The following is a 27,870-nucleotide window of genomic DNA, read 5'->3' on the forward strand; positions in this document are numbered from 1 at the left end:
GCCTTGAGCTCACAGAGCCCCACCTGCCTCTACTTCCTGAGTGCTGAGATTAAAGGAATATACTACCATCCCTGACTAGGAAGAACTCTTCACATTAGTGGTCCTAACTCACAATAACTGTGAGTTACCGAGCACCAAGCCCTGTGCCAGGCTTTAGAGAACACTAACACCTGCATTATTTCATATATTTACCTCCAGATAAATGTGTGAGAGGGTGGGTTGTTGCTGACCTCTCTGAGATTTATTTTCTCCACCCATTTAAAGGACAATTGATGGATATTAATGTGTACCTATGATGAGCCAGGCACCGTTCTGGAAAGTGAGAGTATAAAGACCAACAAATCATTAACATTCTCTTTTTTAAGAAATGGGTCTCATGATGTAGCCTAGACCAACCTTGAACTCACTACTATCCCAGACTGACTTCCCACTTAAAATCCTCTGCAGCAGCTTCTCGGGATTACAGATGTGCACTACCACTCCTGGTGAACCAATAGTGTTGTTGCTGTCACAGAATTTGTAATCTCTGGGCGAAGACGTATACAGTTAAAAATACAGTATCAGATATTATGTGCTTTAAAGAAAATCAAAGCATGGCTCAGAGCTGGAGTCTTGCAAGTGCTATTCACCTGCATGATGGACTCCTGTGTTGGTTAAATGAGACTACGAGTAGAACATTTAGCATAAAGCCTGGTCCCGGTGTGTCTTGATGCACTTTGTATTCTTGTATCTTTCATTACATTTATCTGTTGATCGCGGGGATGGAGTATGCACCACTGTGTACATATAGAGGTCGGAGGATAACTTTTGGGAGTCAGCTCTTTCCTTCTACCATGGGGTCAAACTTAGGTCAGCAGGCTTGGCAGAAAAGTGCCTTTTTTCACTGAGTCATCTCATAAGCCTGTTGTCACTTTATTGATATTACTTTTCCAATATGTGTCAGCTTCCTCTCATGGCCCCAGCCTCCAAGAAAAGAAAACCCAGAAGAGGACACACGTCCCTGCATCCTTGCCCACAGCATCCCATTTACAAGCTGCTCTGGCCACCTCTCTGCTAGGGTAGCATCTGTGAGTTGCAGAGAGAGTGGCCAGGGATGCCAGAAGGATGAAAAGAGCTCCCTTGGTACCCATACCCTCAGTGGCCATAGGAAGCCAACAATTCACTCACTAGTGAACCCCAGCTATGCTGCCAGGAGCCCTTCCCGGGACCAATGTCCCTCTTGGTTGGAGAGGGCAAAGGGGGAATCCAGATCAGCTATGACTTTATTACCTCAAAGAGTGGATGGGTGGACTCTGACCAACAGAGATGAGAGCCATCACGCTGGGAGACTGGCTGGCTCCAGCTTGGTTGGAGGTGTCCATTATAACCAAGACTGGGGGAGGAGGCTTCAAGCCGCTAGTACGTTCTTTCCCCATCCTTCTCCACTGACTTCTTGCTGACTTCCTGAGACTACCCTGTCTCTCAACACCCTGCTTATGCCTCCTCTCTTTTCCTCTCCATCCTGGTCCATATTCCCTGCCTCACCTGGAAAGGGCTCCGCCCCCATTTTTGGTAGGAATTTGGAATGGGGAGAGGGGATGCATTCTGTTGGAGTTTGAGCTCTACCTGAAGCGACCCGTGACAAATGGCAGATCACTCATAGTGATATTAATATGACACCCAGCTAATGTGGAGTCAAACCGGCTCTTCTCCCTAGCAGGCCTGGGACCCTAGCCACCATGTGAAGCTCAAGGAACTAGCCACATTGAGTGGTGGATGGAGGGCTGCCGATTCCTGAGGACAAACCAGATCCCGGGTAGACACAGCTACCTGTGCATGCTGGACACCCACCCCCTTGCCCCTTTCTGGACCCGAGTGTTCATGTCTGGTTTGGATCAGCTCATCCCCGGGATCTTTCCTGTTCCAACACACTGCTTTCCTACTGCCAGTAAAGAAACTCCATGCCCAGTCACTCTGGGTCACAGCCTTTGTGGGAATGCCATTTGCAATCCTCTTCTGGGAGAATTAGCATTCCTGGTAATGGCATGATTGATTACCTAATGAACGCTACAGAGAAAGGCTTGTTCTGGGGACCGACTCATGAGCCAGACCAGCTGTGGGCCATCCCTCTAGAGTTCCTTATCCAGTCTTCCATGTCTACGGAACAACGACTGCCATTATGTTTCCCATAAAACACCCCTGCTAAGAGTAAGACTTTGATTAAGCCTGCTGGAAACATTGTTCCAGCCTTGGACATTTCCTCAGAGTTCAAGTTTTATTTAGTACCGGGCAGTAGGTCTGGGTCTGCCCGAGGTTTTTGAGTGTGGTAGTTCAGGGTGAAATCGTGTCTAAAGGGATCAAGGGGAAGTCAAGTGCAGGGTGACTGTACTTTGGGGAGTGGGTGCAGGATAATCAGATCTTGTGGCCGCAGAAACTAGGAAAAGGGTGCTTTATAGATGGGGCAAGAGGAGCCTTGGGGATCATCGTGTATGAAACGGCCAAGATACGTGAGTGGGGCCCCGTGGGCTGCAAGGCACAGACTAGTCAGAAATGGCAGTGTCTTTGGGTATAGACCAGTCAGAAATGGCAGTGTCTTTGGGTATAGACCAGTCAGAAGTGGCAGTGTCTTTGGGTATAGACCAGTCAGAAGTGGCAGTGTCTTTGGGTATAGACCAGTCAGAAGTGGCAGTATCTTTGGGTATAGACCAGTCAGGCCTGGACACTGGAGGGACAGTGATGTTTTCAGCAGCCCTGAGAAGTCAGGAGCTGGAAGCAGTTCAGGGTTGCTGATTTCTTACTGATTTCATGGGAAATATAGTTTGATGAGATTAGGAGCAAGGAGTCCTTTTGCAAGGAAAAGGGGGCACCTCAAACCAGAGGCACGGCTGACTAGAGAGCCTGCCACAGGCTTGAGTGGGGAGTCAGTAAGACGTTTGGGTCATTTCCCATCCATGCACAGTGTTTCTGTGTGTCACTTCCTTAGACATTATTGAGTAGCCCAGGGATTGGCGATAAGTTACAGTTATAGATTGGCAGTAGCAGTGACTGAAAAGCCAGTGTGGGAAGATAGAACTCCACGAAAGACGGAAGGAACATCGCCACCAAGGCTGACAAGTTATTCAGGAGAATGGACACGTGCCCCTGGGTTTGCCAGAGGTAAGCCACCAGCTCCAATTCTGGTTATAATGGACACCTCCAATCAAGCTCTGGAGACAGGCTGCCTGGCAGGCTCTCCATGGGATGTTTCTCATCTCTGTTAGTCAGGGTCCACCCTTTGACTTGTAACCAAACACCAACATCCTAGTGCTACCCAGAGAGGCTGGGCTGAAGTCACACAGGCTAGAAAAATGAGCATCAGAATGACTCCTGTTTTTATGATTCACGTGCTGTGATTCATGCTTTCTTTCTGCTTAGATGTTTGAGGGGTTAATACTGCCTATACTTGCAAGAGGTTGCTTTTATCAGGTAAGCCTTCTAATTGTCCACTGCAGAATGACAACAGTCCATGGCCCCTCCTTCCACACTGGATCTTTCTCTGAGAATTTACTGGAGTTTTGGGAACAGACTTGAGCTTTGCACCTCATTGACCCATGAGTCACTGTGGCTGGACACATGGCTGTTTGGAAAGAGCAAAGGACAGCTCAGGACCCTCTAGGGCTTCCCTAGAGGTCAGAGGTCAGAGCCAGCTTCAGTTCAGTCAAGGTTGTGCTGGAGGATATTTGTGAAGTCTCAGTAGTGCGGCTTCCCAAGTCTCCCCCTGTAAGACTCATCCCTTTTGTGTTTATTTCTCTGGGAACGATGTAACATATTAAAGGGACATTTCAGCGGATTTAAATGTCTGAGAAAAGTGAGATGTTATTCAATTAAGAAGGCACCTTGCACTCATGGATGAGCAATAAATATCCGTGGATTTGATTTCCAGCCCTATTCCTCCAAAAGTAAGTGGACTTGAAGAGGGTTTTAGTGAATTATTTTTGAAAGATTGAAATTAGCAACCACAACCTCATCTCCTTGTACAATTATAGTGCAGGAAAAAAAAATGTGCTTATTTTCCTGGCCCATGAGAAAGCCGGCTTTCCTTGGTTTTATTTTCCTCTAGCGTCTGATTTACTGGGTGAAAAATGGAAAGGACAAAGGAATAGCATGAAAATACAAAGTATAGTCTTGGCTTTAAAAAAGCCACCAGAGTAAACAGAGAAGGCTAATGTTTCTGTTCTTGGCAAATAACTTCTGAGAACGGCCGGGAGGCATTGCGGGGGCTTCCAAGCCGGGAACTGAGTTGACTCAAAATGACACTTGCATTGGGTCAGTCATACCCCTAGCCTTCCCCCTGGTGCTGAGAATGGAGGGAGGGCTGAGGACGAGGGTCCTTGCAGCATTTGATGTGAGCGCTATGGGTGACAGTGTCACATACTGTCATGTTGGAGCTCCATGTTTTCTTCTGGCTGGTTGGTGGCGCCGTGTGCCAGTGATACAGGAAGATTTGCTTGTACAGGTTCATATCTGCGGTAGTTCTTTAAAGACCCAACAGTCCAATGCTGTAAATAATTCTGCTAAGAAGCTGAGAGGCCTTGGCAACCGCACACTCGGCACCGGCTTCCCCGAGGACCTGCCCGCTCCTTCTCGGGTCTCTTTTTGTTCTGTCTTCCTGTCTGACTCTATTTCTAACACATTTTTACTGCTTTGAAACGTTAGTCACAGATTTCTCTAGTGTGGGTGCTGGTGGACTCAGGTTCCCTTGAGGTATTTCCCTGGGACCCAAGACCTGTGGAGGGCCTAGGGTCCTGGTCCTTTGTCTTGAGAAAAGCAGTCTTTCACGACAGCTGACTGTCCTTCAGACCGCCATGTGTTTCAAGACTGCATGAAAGCTGTTGTTGCAGAAACAGCTCCTACCAAGTTTGATGGCTCTGCTGCTGTACCCAAAGCCATATTCTTGTTCTGTTCTAAAGGAGCCTCATTAATGTTTGCTTGTCTTTTATTTTGTTTTAAGGCAGGGTTTGCTAGGTGGCCCAGGGTGGCCTCAAACTTACAGCAGTCCTCCTGCCTCTCAGCCTCTTGTGTCCTGGGATCACTGTGCCTGACTTTAATGGGCTTCTTTTTCCCTGACAACCCAGCAGGGATGTCTGAGCAGCAGCTAATCACCCCATTCCTGTATTTCCAGCTTATCTTCTTCCTAAGCCGCATTCATAAGAGTGCAAGTGAGAGCCATTACCCAGAAGCCCAAAAGGGGAAAACCAGATGATGATATGTTGATGAGCAACACTATTTGGGAATGCGGGCTCTTTAAATGTCTTTTTAAAGGGGACTGGATTTAGATACATCTCCAGTATAATTTTAAGCCTTTCTACTGCCCTTCTTAATGTGAATCACAAAAATATTTGAGCATAGACAAAAACTGCATCATACTGGGTGATGGCTTTGGCCCCATTAGGCAGGGAGGTGGCGTCTATGGCTGTGTGCTATTGATCTAATTATCAGGAAAATTATTTGGTTGCTTGAAGCTTGTGGTACTTAATGGTGGGCTCACCTGGTTTGATGGGATTCACTCATCGAGCAGGAGCCGAATGCCTGAGCTGGGGCTCCCCTAACTGCCCTCAAAGGGACACTGCTAACCACACCTGGTGCCTGATCTCTTTCTGAGCAGCTCCCACTCCGGCTGCGAACCTACGTGGAGGCATGGGCACAAGGCGTCTTACCCGTTTGGTGAGCTGAGTGTCCATCATGAAGTTGTGAACGTGCTTCTCTGCTTTGGTGAGTTCGAGCTTCCGGGCAACCACAGCAACCACAAGGGCAGTGCAACCTGCGCCCTGCCAGAGAATAGGACATCCGAGGGCCCCAGGAGAGAGAACACACGGTTAGGAGGCGAGACACAAGACGCAGTGTGCCCCATGCCCAGTGTGGGCGTTCCAGGGGACTGACATAAGACTCTGGGTCTCTGACTGGTCGAGACATGCCATAAAGCCCGCCATAACCTGCTTGTGCCCTGATATGCCCACCCAGAAGGGGTCTGCGGTGCTTCTTGTCTGTGACCCTGGCTGACACTGGGGATGACTCTTCATAGAGCTGGCCAGTTCTCAGCACAGTGTGGCTAGGGTGAGTCTTAATTTAACCAGGGCAGTCAGGCTCCTGGGCAGTGCAGCCGGTGACAGAGGGTCCAGCGCGTGGAAGCCTGTCTTTCTGTCTCATGCTGTCCCAGGCTCACACCAGCTCCAGCCCAGCAGGCCCAGGGGGAAAGACACCCGTGTTGACTGCAGTGTGCAGGCCACACCTGGCAGTTGAGGAAGTCCTGAGAACAGCCGAACGGAGCGGCAATGCATTCTCTCCAAAGATGACATGGCCTCCCGAAAGGGAGCCCTTCGGTGGGCACTGACTGTAGTGCCTGCCCCTTGTGTGGGTCCTTCTCCAGGCTGTGGCTCGCCACAAGGAATCGGCTTTCAGGAGGAGCCTCATGCATTCTCGGACACACGAGGATTTTAAAGGTGACAACGCTTCCGCCTGCAGCCAGGCTTTAAAAGACCCAGAAGAGCACCCTCAGCCTCTGTAGAATAACGTTTCTAGTCTGCTCAGGTAGCACCCCCAGCCTCCACAGAGAGCACAGCAGAGAAGGAGCACTGTGACAGGCCCGAGCTGAGCCACGGAACAGTGGGGCTACTTTTCCTGCCTTGTCCTTCAGCTATGCACTTGGCTGAGCAATGAGAAGGAACAGCGTTTAGAGACACTTCTTTCTGTGTGGCTTGGCAGCCCGTGAGTCTGAGGGAGGGAGACAGAGTCCCTTTGTCTGGTTCTGTGGTGTCCAATGGAAGCCATCCCTGGGTTTTCCTCACAGACCACTGCCCTCTCCCTGAACTTGGGTACCACCCTGACCACCACCCATGGAAAGAAGTGTCAGACTCAGGAACGCCAGCAGGGACTCTCCCATGCCACAAAGTAAAGCCCAGAGCCGAGGTTAGCAGTCTGAGATGCTGGGGGTGAAGGAATCCACTAGTAACACTTTTGGCTTAATAGGTTTTGTAATATGTGTGAGAAGTGAGGAGAATATTTCTCAGAAACACTACAATCTACAGCAGGGTTGGGACAAACGCATTTCCTGCAATACTTGCTCTTTCCCCCATCACCGAAGAAGGCCATCCTGTGTGGGATGCTACTGTGGAAAGTGACAGTGCTTTCTCCTAACTCTCTACAAGGGTCTCATTAACACGGCTAAGTGACACTCTGTCCATTCGGCCGCCCTGTCCAAGCACAGCGCTCTGTCTGTGAACTTTTCTTTCTGACCTCATTTTCCCCATTTGGGGATAGCTGTGTTTTCTTGGCATCTGTGACTTGCTGGAGACTCTGTGCCCAGTTGTCAGAAGATATGGGCAATTGGACAGCCCTGTCTATAGCTGTAATCAATTTAGCCTGGCTGCCAAAAGCAAAAATAGCTTAAAAGAAACTGTCCTGGAGGGAGAATGCATGTTCCCTCTCTTCTCAGGCGAAGTCAGCGTCAGCCCTCTCCTTTGTATGGAGCATCCGAAAAGAAGGATGTGTCCTAGCATTAAAAATGGAACATCAGAGGGAGAGGGCTCTTCCCAGGTTCCCCTGGGTTCAGAAATAATTCCACTTAAATCACCCAAAGAAAGCTGGGGTGTTACATCTGAAGAGTGAGTCCCCCTTTTGCTGTATTGGGAGCATCATGAAAACAATTGGTCATGTCCCGGTTGCTGGGGTCTAGACAGGAGCCCTGTAGCTCCAGCCTTGGCCCACAACCTAGCTGACTGACTACAGAGGATTGCTAATCGGAAGTACAGTGCTTTAACTAAGGAGATGCCCTCTTACACGAGATTTTTTTTTATGTATTGATGCAGTAAAGTGGACTGAATCCCAGTGCCCAATTCTTTCAACTTAAAAATGTAAACACTCCCTTGTAGCTACTTCTCCAGAGGGTGCTACCTTCTTAACATCATTCCAACTTCAGTGGATAGTCACAATTATAATTAAAAATTTATCCAATTTAATTATTTGTGTGCATGTGTGCATATGTGTGTGCGCGGGCATGTGTGTGTGTGTGTGTGTGTGTGTGTGTGTGTGTGTAGGACAGAGAACAGTCTGAGAAAGTCAGTTCTCTCCTCCTACGTATGTATGGGTTGTGCGGTTTGAACTCAGGCTACCGAGCTTGGCAGTGTGCCTTTAGCCGAGGAGTCATATTGCTGGCCTGCACGCTCTGATTCCTTTTCGATAATTCATTGTCTGGATATAACGAGGGAGGTCACGAATGATAATGCCAGAACTATTAATATCTATTAGAGGCAACTTTGTGAATATGGGATCAAACACCAACAACCCCCAGAAAGTGGTGTGAGGAGCGCAAAGACTAGACCTTTCCAGGATGTGAGTGAGGGAGAGAGGAGGGAGAGGGGAGAGGTGGGGAATGGGATAGAAAACGAGTCTGCCCACATTCTAGTCAGAAAACAGCAAAGGAGGGAGAGAGAGACAGAGACAGAGAGAGAGAGACAGAGACAGAGAGAGGGGGAGAGAGAGACAGAGAGAGAGAGAGACAGAGAGAGGGGAAGAGAGAGACAGAGAGAGAGAGAGAGAGAGAGAGAGAGAGAGAAGGAAGGAAAGGAAAAAGAACAGTTGATGAGAGTGAACCAAAAGCCTAAGTCAGAGGTAAGCACACGCTCATCCTGCGCTCTGTAGAGGAACCAAAGCAAGACCATGGCCCATGCCCCAGGGCCCAGCCCTGCTTGTCCCCAGGGGTTTGACCTTCACTGCTTTGTTCCCTGAGAAACCTCTTGCTTCTTAGAGTTACCCCAGGGTTGCATTTATTACCTGGGAGTGTTTGCGAGATTTGGCCCTGGTTCAGTTTGGTGTAACTGGTGAACCGACCCTGATTAAAACTGCAGTGTGGCTGTTCCTATTGTCCTGGTGCAGAATCTCAGAGATGCTGGTGGCCAACGGGCATGTGAGGAGAGGTGGGATGGAGTAAGAATGGTGGCAGCACTGTGGTGACCCCCGTGGGGTCAGAATGAGGAGCAAGCTTGTCTTCAGACACCAAGACACGAATCGCTGGCATCAAGACATCAATGGGAATCTTCAGTCCATTCTACCCAAGTCCTGTTCCCATGGAGGGGGAGCGGACCCACCTCCAGCAAGGCCAGACTTCCCCAAGGTACACAGGTAAGCAGAGGACACAGACCGACCAGGGAGGGGTGTCTTGAGGGGTGAGCATGCCTAAGTCATCAGCAGATTTGGACCCAAATCTGGACCCCAACGGCTCCACACCAGGCCCTTACTTCCAAGAAAGAGTTCCAGCTGGAAAATCTCAGACATTGGAAAAACAAGTATCCCAGGGGGGGAAAGTATGAGGTGTTCTTAACTAAAGAGGCATAAGAGGAAATAAAACATAAATGACAGTGACAAATGGAGGAGGGCAGCCTGGAGCGGTTACGGTCAGCGTGGTTGCTGCAACAGATTCCACAGCGGAGCCAAACTACCATCAACAGCTCTGAAACCAAGGTGTTTGAGGAGAGCCACACTGAACAGGACACTAAGCAGATATCTCGATCAGCCCTCCCCGCAATGCTCCCAAAGTCACTGTTTGTGTCACCTCCTCTTCATCTGCTCAAGAGGCATCTCGCAGGACGCTGCCGGGGAGAGCTCGCTGTCCCACCGGACAGCTCGCTGCAAGGCGTTTGTCCACAACCCACATCAGGGTGGCAGGGTGCAGCCCAGCACTGGGAAGGGACAAAGAAAAGCCCCTGGGCGCCCAGGCTCTCCCAGATAACAGAAGCAGAGCCAAAGCTTCGCTCCCCTCCTGGGAGTTGGGTATTAACAACACTGAAAAGCATTCTGGAAAATTCCTCGTGGAAAGATGCTGCAGCACAGGTAGATTTGTGTTAATGAGTGAACTCTCAAGTGCCCCAGGCCTATGCCAGCAGTGTCAAGTTGTCCAGACAGTTATATGCCCTGCCTAATGGTGGATAATTATGCAGTTGCTGGATTGCCAAAGGAAAACAATGATTAAGGCCATTTACAGCAGGCACACTAAATCCTTCCCTTTCCCTTCCTGTGCAGCCCTTGCCTTGGCCTTGTGGTGTCCATGGTAACCAAACAGGAAGCCCTACCTTTAGTCAAGGCTCTTGGAATAATAATCAGGAGATATACATCATGTTGGTGGGGTAGCCTTAGCAATGTGAGCCCCTAGAAAGGAATGACTCAGCTGGAGAGTCACGTTGAATAGAAAAAAAGGCACCAGGCTTCCGAGTGAGTACATTTAACATGGGTAAAGGCACTGGCAGTGAGCAGAGGGAAAATCTCTTGCTGGAGCCCTTGGGGGGTAAAGGCTTATATTCCTGGAGCCAGGCTTTATGCAAAGCGCTCCCAGGAAAGGCCTGTGCTGGAATTGTAATTCAGGAAGCAGTGTGAGGTCCCTCACCTGCTGGCCCTTCCCACTTGGATCCTTCTGCAATCCACAAGGAACACTGTGGGTCCACACAGCCCCCAGGGTGCTGGAAGGTAGGGAGGCCAGGGAAGACCATTGGGGGGGGCAGTGTCTTGGGCCAGGGCTCTCTGTGCTTTTACCATGCTTTAGAGCAGAAGCCAGGAGATGCGAAGCCAGGGAGCCAGGGAAACAGTGGGCCTGGGCGGCTTCTTGGATAAGGCACAGCTCCATGCTGAGAGGGAGAATGGCTGGTATTTAAAAATAACAGAGGCCAGTCTACCTCTTGGCAGCGAGGCTGTGAGCACTCTGCCTGAGCACCGGGGTGGGGCTGAAGCCCACTCCAGGAGTCGCAGAAGGGAAGTTGCAGCCTTCAGGTGGCATTTCACTCCTTTCTGGTAGGAAGACTCTGCTTGGTTTCCTGGTGACAGCTGGAGTTGTGCCAGACAGACTCCTACTGAACGATGGGAGGTGTTTGTTCTAAAGCCTTACACTTACCATGATTTATCCCAGCCTGGCACTATGCCTCTGTCACTACCGGCTGTTTCAAGGCGGCCTGCTCACATGGGCCTGCCCTGCATGGGAGTTGGAAAGAACGGAGGCTGTGGTCAGCCACCCACTGCCCTGGGGTCTCCTCCGCTCCTAGTGGCCGGCTGGCTCCTGCCCACTAACATCAGCTCCAATGGCCACCATACTGAGTAGAAAGAGGGATAGTCTCCCCTCCCTTGATGGAGTTATCTGGAACCTTCCCCTCTGCAGACACAGGTCACTGCCTCATGGGAAGAGCTGCCCTTTCTCCTGGGAGCAGGGAGAAAGGGGCTGAAATCAAAGGAACCCCAAAAGGAGGGTGTCACAGCAACGGAGCGGGTTGCAGAGCAGGCGTGATGGGAAGCTGGGGGCCAATCCATGGGGACCTGGCTGGGGGCCAATCCATGGGGACCTGGTTCCAGGCCTCTAGCGTCCTGTCTGTCCTGTCACCCCAGCACCAACCTCAGTGCCCCCGGGCCGGTGGTGCGCCCTTTTTCTGGATCATTCCTTTTCTGAGAAGAGGGTGTCGCTTGGGCTAAGAAGGAAGTCTAGCATTGGTTCTAAAACACCATGTAGGGAACAAAGGGAGACACTGCCTGTCCCACCCCCCAAAGTATCCCCCAACCCGAGTGGCCCGGGTACAGCTCTCATTGGTGACCCCAAACTTTGGCACCGGTTATTTCTTCGGGTCCCGAGTCAGTGAGGAGGGCGGTCAGGTGTCCAGCTTCACTTTACCAGGAGAGTGCGTGCTCCCAAGGTGGCAGCGGAGCACCTGGCCCGGAGGCCACGGCGAGGGTGTTGTGAAAATTCAGACCCTGCCTCTGACTTGTACCCCAAATCCCTCCCACTGCTGCACCCAGCCCCGGGAAAGGCAGGGGCTTGTGTGTCCCAGAGCCCTGGATCCTGCATTTGTCCGAGGGTGGGAAGATAGAGACCTTGGCGCTGGGTGCCTAGAGACCTGTTGGCACTCAGAGCCAGCGCTCCAATGTGCAGGCACGGAGGACAAAGTCTGGGAAAGTCAACAGTTGGCCCAGAGCCATGTGGGCAAACCAGGACTCAAGCCAGCAGCCAACCCCATCCAGGACACAGGTCCCTTCAGGCTGGCTCAATGTTCTATTTCTGAGCTCCTGCTAAACTTGATCAGAAACAGTACCAAGGTCTGTGGGACCTGGGACACAGGAAGGACACACTTGCCTTTTGACATGCCTAGTGACTAGCACCCCTCCCCCTCCCCAGATAGGCCCCTCTGTGCTCCTGCAACACCTTGAGGGCAGGGCCGCGGGCAGAGTACTCACCATGATGCCAGTGAGAAGACAGACACCTTTCCCACAGTATGTGTGGGGCACCATGTCCCCATAGCCAATGGAAAGGAACGTGATGGAGATGAGCCACATGGCACCCAGAAAGTTACTAGTTACATCCTGCTGGTCATGGTACCTGCCAAGGGAAGACAGGCATTAGTCTGTGAAGCCACTGGCAGGAGCAGAGGCCCAGGGGGAGGGGGCAACGGAGAGGGGGAGGAAGATGCGATGGTGACAGTGTGACATTTCTCTTTAGGCTCCTGATGGTCCTGCACCTGAGCCCACCCAGGTCCTGCCTGCAGCAGCTGAGACCCAAAGGCACAATGTTTTGTCGTGATTTTCAGTGCAGTGTATGTAGACTTCCTTTTACTGTTGACAGGAAAGTTCGAATGAAATCAAGAAGGGATAAGATTTAAATTTTCCTTCTAAATTGACCTTCTGAATGTATGGGGGAATGATGAATCTGAAATCACAGGTTCTTTCTTGGTCAGGAGATCTCTCTCTCTCTCACACACACACACACACACACACACACACACACACACACACACACACACACACACACACACACAGTTGATGGGTTCCAAGACTGGCGTCTCCTGCATGTCCAGAGGGAGGCCATTGTGGTCTGGGCCTCTCTTGAAACTGACTTCATGGGCAGGGAGTTCTGGCGTGCTCCAGGAAGCACAGCCTTTCTTCTGACCTGGACAAATATTTGTGGCAGGACACAGCTGGAAACATCATAATATGTCCTCTGCCTGGAGGTCATTCCACCTGTATTCCCTTCCTTTCCTCCAGGGAACTCAGCCCAGGAGCTCTGTGTTGGGGAGATATAGACATTTGCTGAGAGTTCTGTAAGTGAGCAGGTGGGACCCCTCCACCTCCAGGTGCCTCTTTTTTTTTTTTTTTTTTTTTGACAAGGTCTCACCATGTTGCCCTGGCTGTCCTGGAACTTGCCATGTAGATCAGGCTGACCTCAAACTCAGAGATTCACCTCTGCCTCCTGAGTTCTGGGATTAACAGCAGCCCCAGACCACCACATCCAGTCTGAAGGTGCCTGCTATTGTTCAAATGTGTTCCCTCCTAAATCCAGATGTTGCTCTGAAGACTCCTTCCTCATGAATGGATGAGGGTTTTATTTTATTACCATTTTATTTGTTTATTGACAGTGTCTCGTGAGCTACATAATTCAGACTAGCCTTGAACTCCTGATTGTTCTCTTCATCTCCCAAGTGACAGGATGACAGGCCTGCCTGTGACTTCACCTGAATTAAAAGAGGTTTATGCATCAGTCTGCACAGTTTGCGCTTGTCCCTTCTACTTGTGAGGACATAGCCTTCCTTCCCTCTGGAGGATGTTGCAACAAGGTGGGCCTCCAGACACTAAACTTGTTGTCGCCTTAACAGTGGACTTCCTGCCTCCAAAAGCATCGGAACTAGCCTTTTTCTCCTTTGTCAATCACCCAGACTGTGGTGCTCCCTGGCAGTAACACCAGAGGCTGAGAGACGAGGGGCGGAGCTGCAGTTCTCCAGGAAGGCCTGGGAAAGAGCCTCAAATTCAGCACACAGGGGAGAGGGGAAGAGCCTTTCCCAGAGCATCATCCTTCTAGACCAGTGCGAGTGGGTTACAACGCAATCCTCCTCCTGATAAATCTCCCAGCCGACTATTCAGAAGCTACTGTGTGGGGAACAGAGCCTGGGAGAGGGAGATCAAGCCGTTTGGGTGGAGGGGACAGTTGTTTCAGAATGTTGTAACCAAGGAGACCGATGCATGGCATACAGATTAAAGGCTGGCAAGGGCTGAGTCCTGGCTATGCTCGCTGGGACCTCCATGCGCAACAGAGTCCGGAACCCCACGAGTGGCCACCCAGCCCTGTCTGCCAGGTGAGGTGTGCAGGGGCTTCTGCGAGCACAGGTGTGTCTGGAGATGCAAATGGAGGAAGAACTGCTGGTCAGTCACAGGGGAGCGTCTACGTTGGAGAACACCGGAGCACAGTATGAAGGACACCATTTGTTGACCACCTGTGGTATGACTCACACTCTGAACGTAAGTGCTCTGTTTCTTACAGCGCCCTTTGAAGTGTCTGAGGGGTAAGCAGTTAGAAGCACAGAGACACTGAGTGACTTGTCTGAAGACACACAGGAAGTAACAGAAGCAAAGCCCATGTGTTTTCGCTGCTCTGCTACGCACCAGAGAAGCAGAAGTTACGGGAATGTGTCCGAGAGAGTGAGAGAAAGTGTCCATGAAAGGAGCACACCTGGGCTTCAGCAGTAGACAGTGAGAGGGCGTGGAAGACCAGTGCTCAGAAGAAGTTAGAGGGCCTGGAGTACTGTGAGCAGATGCTTGAATCTGGTAGAGGAAATACAGCATGGTGAGACTCTCTGAGAAGGTCTAGGGCGAGCAGGACGCTTGAAGAGATGAAGCCAATGAAGCCACCTCAGGGGGAGGGGGAGGTGTGCACAGCTGGGATCAAGATGGCTGCAGCTGCCTGCTGCCCTCAAGTCCAGTCCCAACTCATCAACGGGTGGCCTTGTCTTTTCACTGCTGCCTGTCCAAGGGCACGAGCACCTGGGACTTCTGGGGACAGTTGAAGACAGCCTTACTTGCTCTGTTCTCTCTGGTTTAGAACAGACTGTGTCCAGTTCCCAGACATGCTCAGCTACTCTCCTAGGACCCTGGCTGGTTGCTTCTTCCAGGCGCAAGTCCCCAGGTGGCCTGTTCTGCTCCCCTGGTCATCCTGGAGAAGCTCAGGGTTAGTTAGCATCTCACTCTTCCCTCCAGGAACAGGCCTACCCCTACCCCACCATGCCACACTCACCCTAGCTCTGACACGCTTGGACAGGTACACCTTATTTGTACAAACAAGATATCACCATATATTCCCTTTTCTGTCTACAAATAAAAAAGCTATAACTAATATATGAAAATATATATATAATAAGTACAATAACTATATGCAGGTAATAAGTATCAACAATGTCTAGTCTGTTAGCACTTGACAAATTAAGAGAAAATATTCCATTATCTATCCTATCTTGGTGAATCCAAACTCTTGTGCCTAGTTGACTTTGTATTCTAATTTGCATTATCAAATTATCTTTTAATGTCTCTCAACCTTTACACATCTTTTTTTTTTTTTTGGTTTTACAAAACAGGGTTTCTCTGTATTGTTTTGGAGGCTGTCGGTCCAGCCCAGCCTCGAACTCACAGAGATCTGCCTGCCTCTGCCTCCCGAGTGCTGGGATTAAAGGTGTGTGTCACCTCCGCCCGGCCACTTTACACATCTTTAGTGAGTTTATTTTCTGAGCCTGGTAAACAAGGAAAACTATAACTATCTAATCTTCAACTCCCTCAGAGACCCAAGAAGGAAATAATATTAACTGAGTAAACAGGAAGTACAAACAAGCAACTTGTAAAAATGTGAGAAATGACAAAATCAGCTGGCTTCTTGGACAGTCACCCAAGTTTCCTTTGCAATGTTGGGGCATCCATCTTCGGCCTATAGACCTAGCATATCTGACAGACATTCTGTGAAGCAGGATATTCTGAAGGACTGTCCTGCCTTGTCTTGGCAAGGTTTGTAGTCACTCTTTTTGGTGTCCTGTTTGTCCAGTTTGGACAGCATACTGTCATCAGTTGAGGCAAGGGCACTTTCTTGCCCAGTGGCTTACCTTTACCACAAAGAAAGTAAACTCCATGTGGAGTTTCTTCAATGTCCTGCTTGCCTGTCCTACTAGGCCCTTGACCTGCAGCCCCTTCCTGCATGTTGGGAAATGATAGATGCTGGCTCCAGGCTCTAGACTACAAAACTAGACTCTGGGATTGGGGTTGTAGCAAGACTCAGTGGTCGTGTGAAGGACACGGAAGACTAACAGAGCCCACACAATGCACCAGCAGTGCGGACACAAGCTCTGCAGGGCCACTCCAGTGTGACTAGTTAGGAAGAGTATTTTCTGGAAAGTGATCTTGGGTCAGGTCTGAGGGCACTGAGGTTCAGTCAGGAGGGGTGAGGGAGTCAGGGTATGGGCCAGTGCCAGTCCATGGCTGTGGACAAGTGACTTAAATCCCCCTATGACTCAGTTTCCTTATCTGCTAATGGGAAGGTTTAAATAACTCACGGGCAACAGTGTAAGTACGTAGCCCAGAGTAAATGCTCACCATATATCCACAGTAACTGCTTATACAGGGAAGGGCAGAAACAGGAAAGGCAGGAGTTATGACATTGGAGGAAAGAGTCCCAACAGGCGTGTATCGAGGCATTCACAGGACTGTCTTAAAGTTTAGGCTGAAGTACTTGATACTGGAACAGAAGAATCAGAAGCACAAGACCCTTGTCATCTGAGCATGATGGGCTGCCCACAAGTCTAGAGAGGTCAGGCCCCAGGCAGGGAAGTACTGTTTGCAGGCGCACCTGCAGAAGCAATGGGGAGCCCCAAGATTGGTGCGTGGCATGTGCAGGAACGTGTACAGTATTGCTTCCCTGTGCCTGTGGCGCTCCTCAGCCCTTTCCTAGCAAACTCTGCAGCTTGCACTAGTCTTCCTGCGCTTCTGGCTGCCCCCAGATCGCATCATCTAATCCATGCGTGCGTGAATTCTGGGGTACAGAGATTAGAGAGCCAACAAGGCAAACCAGGTGCAGTGGCGCACGCCTTTAATCCCAGCACTCGGGAGGCAGAGGCAGGCGGATCTCTGTGAGCTGGAGGAAAGCCTGGTCTACATAGTGACTTGCAGGATAGCCAGGGCTAGATACAGAGACTTTGTCTTAAAAACAAAACATTTAAAAGATGATATGTTAAATTTTTTCTATGATTAAATAAATATCTGTGTAGGTTTCTTTTTCACTCAGCATATAAATATATGCTGAGGAAAAGAGAAACAGGCCCTGAGAAAGTCACTCATTTACTTATTGCCCAATGGCTGCCCCTCCTTTTGGGGGGGCTATGGGAGGGGCCAACATGGACTGCCCTGGCCCTGCTGCTAGGAGCTGCTGCTCTGCTGTGGCGTAAGCAGTGATGGAGATGAGACCCACGTGCAACTCACCAAGCAGGAAGTGATGATGGAGCAATCAGCTGGTGACTCAGGACAGTGGGAGGGAAAGCGTTGCTCCCAGCCTATTCACAGTTTCAAGTGGTTTACACATGTCACACATCCACATACTAATCTTGTGCTATTTTTTGCAATAGAGAATTTTGGGGAGGAAATAGTTTCACGTTTTTCTTTAAGGGCCGAGGGCGAAGTTTTCCTTTGAACTCAGGAGTAATTATTATAATTGTTCGTTTTTCCATCAGGGTGAACCATGGCTTTCTTTCTTTTTTTTCTACTTAATATTACAAAATAAATAAGAGACAGGAAAAAGCATGGCTGGAGAGATGTCTCATTAAACACACATACCTACCTCTGCTCTGCAAATCTCTTACAACTAAGTTTGTAGTTCCTTATTGTTATAAGTAAGCAAGCAAGCAGGAACCTCGGGACACCTGAAGACAGAAGGCCTCTAGCACACAAAGACACACTAAATTAGTCACTTAGAAGAAAAGGAATCAGGGTCAAACCGATCATTCACAGAGAAGAACTCTTGGGCGGGGCTGGGGAGGGGTGGGGAGGGAACCTATAATTAACACTGCAAGGGAGGGAAAATAAGGCATTGCACCTATGAGGCAAGAATCGAGGGAAGGGAAACTGTGGTCAGAATGTATGTGTTGTATGACAGAAGAATCTATTTTAATTAAAAAAAAGAAGATAGATGCTCTACCAGGAAAAGCCAATTGAATAGAGCAGGAGGAAAAATTGAGCGGGTCTCCCAAATGGCAGAAAACTCAAAGAAAGAAAATGAACATAATGTATAAGAAAATTGGTGAATCTGTCTGCTGAGCCAGAGAAGAGTTTCAGAAAGAAAGAACTGGTGTGGAGGGAGGTCATCACTGAAGAAGTCACATAAAAAATCCCCCAAAACCGTAGGGCTAAGCTCCTACCCAAGTCCCCGGCACAAGGGCACAGTGCAGTGGAAGTCGCCACTGCCATCCGGAGGGAAGGCAATCCTGCATGGCTCGGTGTCCTGGAGGCAGCGGGAGAAGAGGAGACGAAAGACAGACTCAGAGATCACAAACTACAATGACTTGTTGTAAGATAGTCTTTTTGTGCACTGTGAAGCTGTGTCTCTGCCAAGGTGCCTTCCAACTGGTTTAATAAAGAACTAAACGGCCAATGGCTAGGCAGGAAGAGATAGGCAGGACTTTGGGGGAAAGAGGAATTCTGGATGAATTTAGGCAAGTGAGAGGTGCCAGTGAGACACATAAAAAGAACACAGATTAATAGATATATATTAATTTAAATTATAAGAACTAGTTTGGAACAAGCCTAAGCTAAGGTTGGGCTTTCATAATTAATGATAAGTCTCTGTGTCATTAATTGTGAGCTGGCATCCCAAAGAAAAATCTGACTACAATGACTTTGGACTTTTCCCCCAAAACACTGGAAATTAGAAGCTCAGCTACAGGGCTGGAGAGATGGCTTAGAGGTTAAGAGCTCTGACTGCTCTTCCAGGGGTTCTGAGTTCAATTCCCGGTAACCACATGGTGGCTCACAACCATCTACGATTCAATCTGGTACCTTCTTCTGGCATGTAGGCAGAACATTGTATATGTAATAAATAAATACATCTTTAAAAAAAAGAAGGTCAGCTACAGCTATCAAAATTCTAAAGGAAAATGAGACTGGAGAACCCAGGTTCAGTTCCCAGCACCCACGTGGTGGCTCACTGCCATCTGTAACTCTAGGTCCAGGGGATCCCATGCCCTCTTCTGGACTCCACAGACATCATATGGCACAGAGACATACATGTAGGCAAAACATTTGCACACATATAACAAAGTAAAAAATATATATATAAAAGCAAATCAAAAGGAAAATAATTTCCAAACCAGAATCTTGGTCAAGAGATCGCAGAATTCCAAATCCACCTGTGGTGGTTGGAATGAGAATGGTCCATCTGAATACTTGGTCCCCAGTTGGTGGAAAGATTAGGGGTGTCCTGGATGGCTGTGTGTTAATGCAAGCTGGAGTCATCAGAGAAGAGGGAGTCTCAAAAAGGAGCCCTTCCATGGGATCAGGCTGTAGGTAAGCCTGTGGGGCATCTCTTAATCAAGGATCGATGGGGGAAGGCTCAGCCCGTTGTGACTGGTGGTCCTGGATTCTATAAGAAAGCAGGCTGAGCAAGGCATGTGAAACAAGCCAGTAAGCAGTAAGCAGCCCCCTCCATGGCCGCCGCATCAGTTCCTGCCTCCAGGTTCCTGTCCTGTCTGAGTTCCTGACGGTGAACAGCGATGTAGAAGTGTGAGTCAAATAAACCCTTTCCTCCCTAAGTTACCTTGGTCCTGATGTTTCATAGCAGCAATAGTAACCTGACTAGGACGTGAGCTGTGGCCTTGTTAGAGGTGTGTCACTGGGGGCAGGGTTTGAGGTTTCAAAAACCTGGTTTCCAGGTGGCTCTCTCTGCCCGGCGACTGCGTCTCAAGATGTGAGCCATCGGCTACTGGTCCAGTGCCGTGCCTGCCTGTTTGCTCTCTGCTGTGATGGTCATGGATCCTCGGAAACTGTGAGCCCAGTACCTCTTTCTTCTAGAAGCTGCCCACCGAATGATGCCATATAAGAGCAATAGAAAAGTATCAAAGACTCAAAGCAGTAGTTGAGTCTGAAAGTGAGAGAGTGTGAAGGGCATTTTCCCTTTCACAAGGTTCTGTGAGGTTGGTTTCTCCCAGGAAGCCATAGTGGGCATTTAGTTAAGGTTATTATGGCTGTGATGAAACAGCATAAGCAAAAGCAAATTGGGGAGGAAGGGGTGTATTTCACTCACAGTTCCACATCACTGTTCCTCATCAAGAGCAATGACAGCAGGAGCTCAAACGGGGCAGGGACCTGGAGGCAGGAGCTGATGCAGAGGCCGTGGAGGGGCGCAGCTTACTGGCTAGCTCATCATGGCTTGTCCAGCCTGCCTCCTTCCCTTCCTCCTTCCTTCCTTCCTTCCTTCCTTCCTTCCTTCCTCTTTTTTTTCTGGTTTTTTGAGACAGGGTTTCTCTGTATTGTTTTGGAGGCTGTCCTGGAACTAACTCTTGTAGACCAGGCTGGCCTCGAACTCACAGAGATCCACCTGCCTCTGCCTCCCGAGTTCTGGGACTAAAGGTGTGCACCACCACTGCCCAGCATCAGCCTGCTTTCTTATAGTACCCAGGACCACAAACCCAGGGGCGGCGCTGCCTACAATGGACTGGACCCTCTACCATCAGTCACTAATACCATCAATACAGATCTTATGGAAGCATTTTTGAAAATTGATGCTCCCTCCTCTCAGATGGCTTTAGCTTGTGTCAAGCTGACATAAAACTAGCCAGCACAGTGGGGTTGGGTTCTCCAAAGCCGAGGAGAAAGAGGACTAGGGCTGGAGAAGGCTGCCGCCAGAAGAGGGACACCATGTTGCTGTGGAAGACCAGTCCCAAGGCAGGAGGCTCTGGGCCAGTCTCAGGGAGATCATTTTAAAGGCCTGAGAAACTTGAACTTCCTCAAAAGAGGTTCAGACAAACGGTAAGGTTTGGAATTTAACTAGTGATGAGTACATAGAAAATTAAGCAAATGAAGACAAATGATAATTAACAACTCTAGAGAAAATGAAAACTTCTGCAGAAAAAGGAAAATGATAAAATTTTACTATAGGATCCAACTATGAATAGAGTCTAATTATTCCTGACTAAGAGATGTAAACATTGATTTCTGGTTTAGCCAAAATAAGACTGAATTATTATAAAAGGACCAGGGACAGGGGAGAGCTGAGGGGAAGCTAGACCTTCACCTTCCGACCTGGAATGAACAGACAATGCTTGAAACCTAAGCTACCAAAAGTGCACAGTCCAGGCATGACTTTCCGGGACCTGGAGGAAGCCGCTAAGTCTGTTAGCAGAACCACGTGAGTCAGACACCTCCAGAAGTGGCTAAGTGGAGAGAGGTAGGGGCAAGCACTACAGGACCTCAGACTGTGAAGGCTCTGCAGGAAGCCATGGCTGAGGCACATGCCTGCAATCAGCACCCAAGAGTCTGAGGCAGAAGGATTGCAGTGAGTTCAGAAGCCAGCCTGGGTTACACAGCAAGGTAATTACATAAAAAACAAACCAAACCATATTGCCGTAAAAAAAAAAAAAAAACCAACCTAAAATAAAAAAGCAAGCAGCTAAATAAGTAAATATTAAGTTTTTGTAGACATGCATATCAAATACAAAAGTAAACCAAAGAGCTGGAGACATAGCTCAGTTGACAGAGTGCTTGCTTATTACGGTGGTTTCAATGGGGTCATGTATTTCAGTGCTTGGTTCTCAGGTGGTGGAACTGTTTTGGGAAGGATTAGGAGGTGTGGCCTCATTGGAGGAAGTATATTCCTGGAGGTGGACTTTGCAGTTTCAAAAGCCCACGACAGGCCCAGTCATTCTCTCTCTGCCCCTCACTTCCAGTTAAGATGTAAGTTCTCTGCCACTGTGCCAGTGGCTGCCTGGCTGCCTGCTGCCATGCTTCCTGCCTTGATGGGCAAAGACTAGCCTGAAACTGTAAGCTGTGTTGATATCGTTCTTGCACAAATGAAGCCTGCCTAGGGGTCAGAGAATGAAGCTTGCCACTAGTTAACCATAGGGGTCTGGAGGTCTGTACAGACAGACAGGAAGTGAGATAGCTGGGCAGAAACAGGACATAAGCAGGGACAAACAGGAAATCGCTCTCTTGTCTGCTGAGATGCTTAGGAGGTAAGGTGTGCTGTGGCTTGCTCCTTCTCTCTGATCTCTCAGCATTTCTCTCTATATCTACTCTGGCTTTTTATTATCCAGACCAATTAAGAACTCCTTTTGTAGCAAGCCACCAATTAAACAGTTTCTTTTGTAAGTTGCCTTGGCCATGGTGTCTCTCTGCAGCAACAGAACAGTAGCTAAGACACCTAACACACATAAAGACCTGGCCTTGATACCAGCACTGACGTAACTGGACTGTGGAACACACCTGCAGATCCTGACCCTTGGGATTGAAGCAAAATAGCAAGTTCAAGGTCAGTCTGGGCTAGGAACCTGGTCTCAAAAGCAAGCAAACAACAACAAAAATTCAAGTTGAAGAAAAATACACATAATTTTTATGAGGTAAAATGCTTACTGTCCACCATCAACCCAACAGGGTTTAGAATCAGCCAGGAACCACCTCCTCTGTGTGTGTGTGTGTGTGTGTGTGTGTGTGTGTGTGTGTGTGTGTGTGTGTGTTCAAGGACCTGTTCCAAGAGGCTTAATTTATAAGACCACCCTGAACATGAGAGCACTACCTCGTGGGCTGGAGTTCTAGATGGGAACCAGGTGAAAGTGGCTGAGTGCCAGCATTCATGTCTCTGCATCCTGCCTGTGGACACAACATGACTGGTAGTCTCATGACCTTATTGCTATACTCTCCTGACCACAGTGAACTATGTTCCCAAGCTGTAAAATAAAGCCTTCCCCACTGAAGCTGCCTTAGCCAGGCATTTTCGTTGCAGGGTTAAGAAAAGTAACCAATACACAACACACAAATACATACACAAAATACACAAAGCATAACAAGAAAATAAGCCCCCAGAAAGGACCGTCCAACCCCAAGCCCTCACACCCTCCAGTGTGTCCCCACAACTCCCCATCGTCACTTTCCACTGGTGAACACTATCCTGGACTCTGTCTTTCTCCCTCCTTTTCTCTGAGTGTGCGCTGTAGCTTCCGAAATAGCTGCCAGTCCTCCACCCATCCCGAGATCGTCACCCCCTTTGCAGTCCTGTCCCTTGAATGTGGGTTGGACTAGTTCTGATGCGTACAGTGCAGCCAAGCGGTGGGAGCTGTCATCAGGAGTTAGACTGTCAACAGGTGGTGGCTGTCTGTCTTGGCGGCCTCCCACCTATTCTCTCCGGCATCGCTCTTCCTGAGAGAAGTCACTGCCACGTCTTGAAGCAAGCCAATGGGGAGCCCCCACTACTACCATGGTGAGAGTTCACTCTGTGCCACCAAGCACAGGAAGGAGCTTGGATGCTTAAACACTGGAAGAGAGACATCTTGAGCCAAAGGTACCCACTGAAGATGCCTTGGAATGTCCAACCCGTGGAGATCACAATCATAAGTTTATTTATTTTATTGGAGGGTTCGTATCACAGCCTGCATCTGGAGGTCAGAGAAAACTTGTGGGAGAAGATTCTCTCCTTTAGCACGTGGGTCAGTGTTGGGGAGGTCCTGTGCATTTGTCAATAAAGCACTGTCTGGCCAATAGGGAATCAAGATAGGAGGGACTAGGAGACCAGAAGGACTCTGGGTAGGAGAAACACAGGAGTTTCAAGATGTAACACCATGGGGTAGGAGCCCAGAACTATTCTCTGGTAAGAGACATACTTAGATTAACAATTATGGGGTAATTACTTAAAGTAGAGCTAGCCAGTAAGAAACAAGCAAGGCCAACGGCTTCATAACTAATATAGCCTCCTGTGTGTTTATTTGGGACTCATGCGGCTCTAGAACCAGGCTGGAGGGAAGGCTCCTCTCAAGGAAAAAGCTTCTCTTTACAGGTCAGAGACGGAACTCAGATCATCAGGCTTGGACACAGGCACCTGTACCTGCCGAGCCACCTTGTGGGCACTCAAGCACCTTTAATGGAAGTTTTGGATTTCACCAAAGTTGCATTTCTCCATTTTCATTACCCTTAGTGCTTTGTGTGATGTCTAGGAATGAGACTGAAACTCTGCAGTTCATCCGAAACTGGTTTTCCTCCCCCTGACTTTCGTTGCTTCCTCCATGTGAAATAGTTCTATTTCTGAGTTCTTCACACTATTCCATTGGCCTATTAACCCTACAGTTACATAACAGCTCTCTTTGTAGCCTTTCCTGGGCACCACCTCCAGACCGATCAGATAGTAGGTGCTCACTAAACGTCTGTGCCACGAATATGGCTGCTCGTGTGCCATGCTGAATGCAATGCCAGCTCGAGTCACCCAGGGGAGCACGCTAGAACGGCTCCAGCCGTTGTCTTCAGCAGGTTGACTTTTGTCAAAGTGACTGCCAAATTCCTCAAGCTTGGAGTTGGCTTGTTAATAAGAACTCAGCTTCTTGTCACCGGCAGTGACCTGTTCCGGAACAGGGTGAAGGGAATGAAGACCGAGCAAAGAGGTTACAGCTCTTCCTTTGTCTCCAGAGGAGTCTGGGCACTTGTGCACAAATACACTCTTCCTAGGAGAGTTTTCCCGTGTGGATCTGAGTGATGCGGCGGCTCCAGCCATTTGTCTGGGGTTGGTTTGTTTGTTGGAATGTTGCAAGAGTCAAGTCAGGAAGGCCTTGTGCAGAACTCCCTCCAAATGGATGACTGCCCTCAACTTGTATTCCACGCTCAGATTCTCACAGTCAGACACTGCAGTGAGCTGGGCTCCTCCTGCCCAGATCTCCAGGGAAGAGCTCGACAACATACATCTGGTCAGTGGCGGCCTCGGGCCCCACTGCACTGCTTTCCTCCGATCGTCTTGTCCATGGCGTCTTCCGCAGCTTGCTCTCCTCCTTTCCCTCGTTGACCATGTTTTCTAAGCCTCTTCCTCTGGCTTCCTGGTATCGTACGCTTGCCTTGGGCACACACCTCTCAGTTCCACTGCGTCTGCTTTCATCTTCACTGATCCCCTCTAACTGATCCTAGGAGACCCAGCTCACACTCCTGGTGGCCGGAGCTCTACCCTTGATTCCCACAGCATCCTTACTGCCCAGCTGTTGCTCTGGCCCACACCACACAGAATCCTTGCTATCCAGCTGTTGCTCGGGCCCACACCACACAGCACCCTTACTGTCCAGCTGTTGTTCTGGCTCTGCTGCTGGAAGGCCCCAGCCTGTTTGGTGTCAATGTGAAACACAGGCTCCTGGACCAGGCCACAAATTCTCGTTCCATCCCCATAGTACATGCAGTACACTGTCCCCAGTCTCCCAGTAAAAGGGGACAGCAGCACACAGAGTTCCTTCTCCGTGAATGGGAGCAGTGCCTGACACAGGGCTAACTTTGCATGGTCAGCTGTTATGACATGACAGTCTTTTGGGTGTGATTTGCTTTGGCAGAACTGGAGGAAAACCCAAAGACTGTCTGTCCTTTACACCCTAATGGCTTTGTGACCTTGAACGAATGCTGTCCCTGTGCTGTCTTCAGGGAATCAGGTCTGCTCCAGCCCTGCCTACCTCACCAGAATGTGGAAGAGAGATCAGCCTCCGTGCACAACACACAGAGAGACATGCGGCTGCCTCTGCAAGAGCCTGCCGCCTGGGGCTCTGTCCTAGTGGCAAGGACAGCAGCATAGGACACGGAGGGAAAGCAGACACTAGCCACTGCTGTTCAGGAAAGCCCAGCTCCGTGGCTTTTCCACGTGCCAGGCCTCTCTGACTTCTGGGAGGCCATTGCCCCTTCTCCGTCTCCCGGGCTCCATCAACTCTTTAAGGAAGTCAGCTTCACTTTAAAGAGAGTGTCAGTATATGAACATTTGTCTTCTCGTTGGGTAGTCTTGTCCTGTCACATGGACATGGAGGTGCTGGCTAACCGGCCTCTCTGCTTCTGCTTACATACCCACCCCTTGCGCCGCCACGGTTTCATGGTTTCACTGCAGCAGGGGACCAATGGCCCATCAAAGAGCATGACAGACGTCCCTGGGTCCTTCAGAGCAAAAGCCAATCCTTCCAAGTGTGTAACGACCGCCACTCCACACCCATAGGACCTCTTTGAGCGTCTTTGCCACGAGCCTCCTGTTTCCTCTGGCATCTGCTCGGCAGCTCAATAGCCTAGCTTCGTTCCCATCTCCTGCTCGGAAGCCTCTGCCCCCAGACTACAGCAGTCCCTAGCTTACACGCGAGTGTCTTGGTGAGGCTCCTGGCCACCCTCTTCCTACCTGCATTCCTGAGGCACCTGCCATGCCCCAGCTCCTGTCCTGAGCTCCCCACCCCACCCCTACCCCGTGTACCCCACCACCCAACGTGATGCACATTTGGTTTTGTTGCTCTTATTTGTCAGACTCCTTTACTGATGCATCCCTGCTACTCAATGAATGTTTGTTAGGTAAACGGATAGAAGATGACAGGGGGCAGTCCATTTAGCCACAGAGCCCCGGCACAAGCTGGCAAGGTCAGCAGAGTGAGGACTGCTGCCCCGATTTTACATGTAACCAACAAAAAGCCACCAAATAATAACTGACCAAACTAGCTTCTCCCAGCAAGTGAGGGGACCGGCAAGGCTGGGACCCGACCTCTGTTCCCAGCCCAGACATAGCAGCGGCAGTGGGCGGGACAGAGCTTGGGGGCAGCCTCTGGGCCTGACTAGGTCATCACTGGCTTGGCAGGGCCTCTGCCTCTGCCTAATGGCAAGGCTGTGTGCATGTGACCGGCTCCTGCCTGCTCCTCAGAAGGAACCTGATAAGCTAGTGCTGAAGGAAATATACGGAGTCCTTACCTCTGCCTTTGTCCAGGTCCCTACTTGGCTGTAATAGTCAAGCATCCTCAGCATGCCAGGGCTCACCATTGCATCTGTTTCTCAAGGGCTTGTGAGCCTTGGCTTAAAGGCACTGGGGAAATGTGAGGACTATGTAAAGAGGTCACTGAAACTCAAGGCTAGCTGAAAAGTAAATACCTTAGGGACATCAGGGCTATTCTTGCTTATTCCCACCCAAAAGACAGTTTCCTCCATAAACATTCAAATGCGCCATGATGAGGTCAGAAAGCCACTCCCTGGTCCCTTCATGCTTAAAGACAGAGCATTGTTTCTTTAGGAGCTGACTCTGAGTTTAGGGATATAAAGATGTTCCCCTTTGACAGCCAGGATCTTCCCAAGGCACCTTTGTTTTCAGGCTTAGGCACTAACAGCATGCGCCTGGGGGGTGAGGAAGGGCACTACCAGAGTCCAGGGACGTCTGGGTGACACCAGCTGAGCTTCCCTGCCTTTCTGGTGTTTCTTCTCCCCTCTGTCCAGCCTCTGGCTTGTTTTGATCCCCTGCCCCAGCCGTGCAAAGGGGAGCAGCGTTTGAGGGAAGCCAGCTGCCACTCCCTCTGCAGTCCATCTTCTCAGAGGGAGCGCTGTCCACCTCTCCGGATGGTTATTAAATCAAAAACCAGATGGCTCGTCTGGCAAAGCATCCTCAAACTGCAGTGTTTCTTTCTTCTTATTAAAAATATTTCCATGTTTTCTGATTGGGAAATGTTTAACAAGATGTGTGGCAACGGAGAAAAGCTATGCCTAGAAGGAGCACTTCCTGGGGGGTTGGCTTCCGGTAGGGTGTGAGTGGAGGAGGGGGCGTGGGCAGGGAGAGCCACAGGAGGGTTTTCCATGGCAGCCCCGCCACATCTAGCTGTGCTGAGTGCTTCCCTCTCCACATTCCAGGCTTTCCCTTTGACAGGAAGCGTGCCTTAGCTCTCCCGGGCTTGTGGGTCATCAAATGACAGGTCACACGCATCTCACACCCAGCTCTTTGCACACATGGCAGCCTCAGTCAACCAGTAAGAGTGAGTCTAGCTTCATGAAGTTAGACTCCAAACACCCGCGTGACAAAAGCTGTGTTTAATAGAGACAGATGTGTTGAGACGAGCCTAGACTCATGGGACAAGGGACCGT

The 27,870-nt window shown here is 49.7% G+C and overlaps 1 protein-coding gene and 1 long non-coding RNA gene across 4 annotated transcripts in view; one reads left to right on the plus strand and one right to left on the minus strand.

Moving 5' to 3' along the window:
• The window catches only part of Kcnn3 (potassium calcium-activated channel subfamily N member 3), a 156,164-nt gene that overhangs the window by 19,118 nt on the left and 109,176 nt on the right, over window positions 1–27,870 (minus strand). For both annotated transcript variants that reach the window (XM_005080188.4, XM_040752385.1), the window contains 2 exons: window positions 12,220–12,361; window positions 5,676–5,786 (listed from right to left, as the gene is read on the minus strand). In XM_005080188.4, coding sequence (XP_005080245.1) covers window positions 5,676–5,786; window positions 12,220–12,361 — 253 coding nt within the window. The remainder of the gene's footprint in view (window positions 1–5,675; window positions 5,787–12,219; window positions 12,362–27,870) is intronic.
• LOC121142431 lies at window positions 8,828–15,142 on the plus strand. 2 transcript variants are annotated; one of them, XR_005879458.1, is made up of 3 exons: window positions 8,828–9,135; window positions 12,482–12,575; window positions 13,395–15,142. It is a non-coding gene; the product is annotated as an uncharacterized LOC121142431 (long non-coding RNA). The 2 variants fall into 2 exon arrangements; XR_005879457.1 differs by lacking the exon at window positions 8,828–9,135 and adding an exon at window positions 10,084–10,221.

Source organism: Mesocricetus auratus, unplaced genomic scaffold (assembly GCF_017639785.1).
Source record: "Mesocricetus auratus isolate SY011 unplaced genomic scaffold, BCM_Maur_2.0 Super-Scaffold_100009, whole genome shotgun sequence".
Lineage (NCBI taxonomy): Eukaryota > Metazoa > Chordata > Mammalia > Rodentia > Cricetidae > Mesocricetus > Mesocricetus auratus.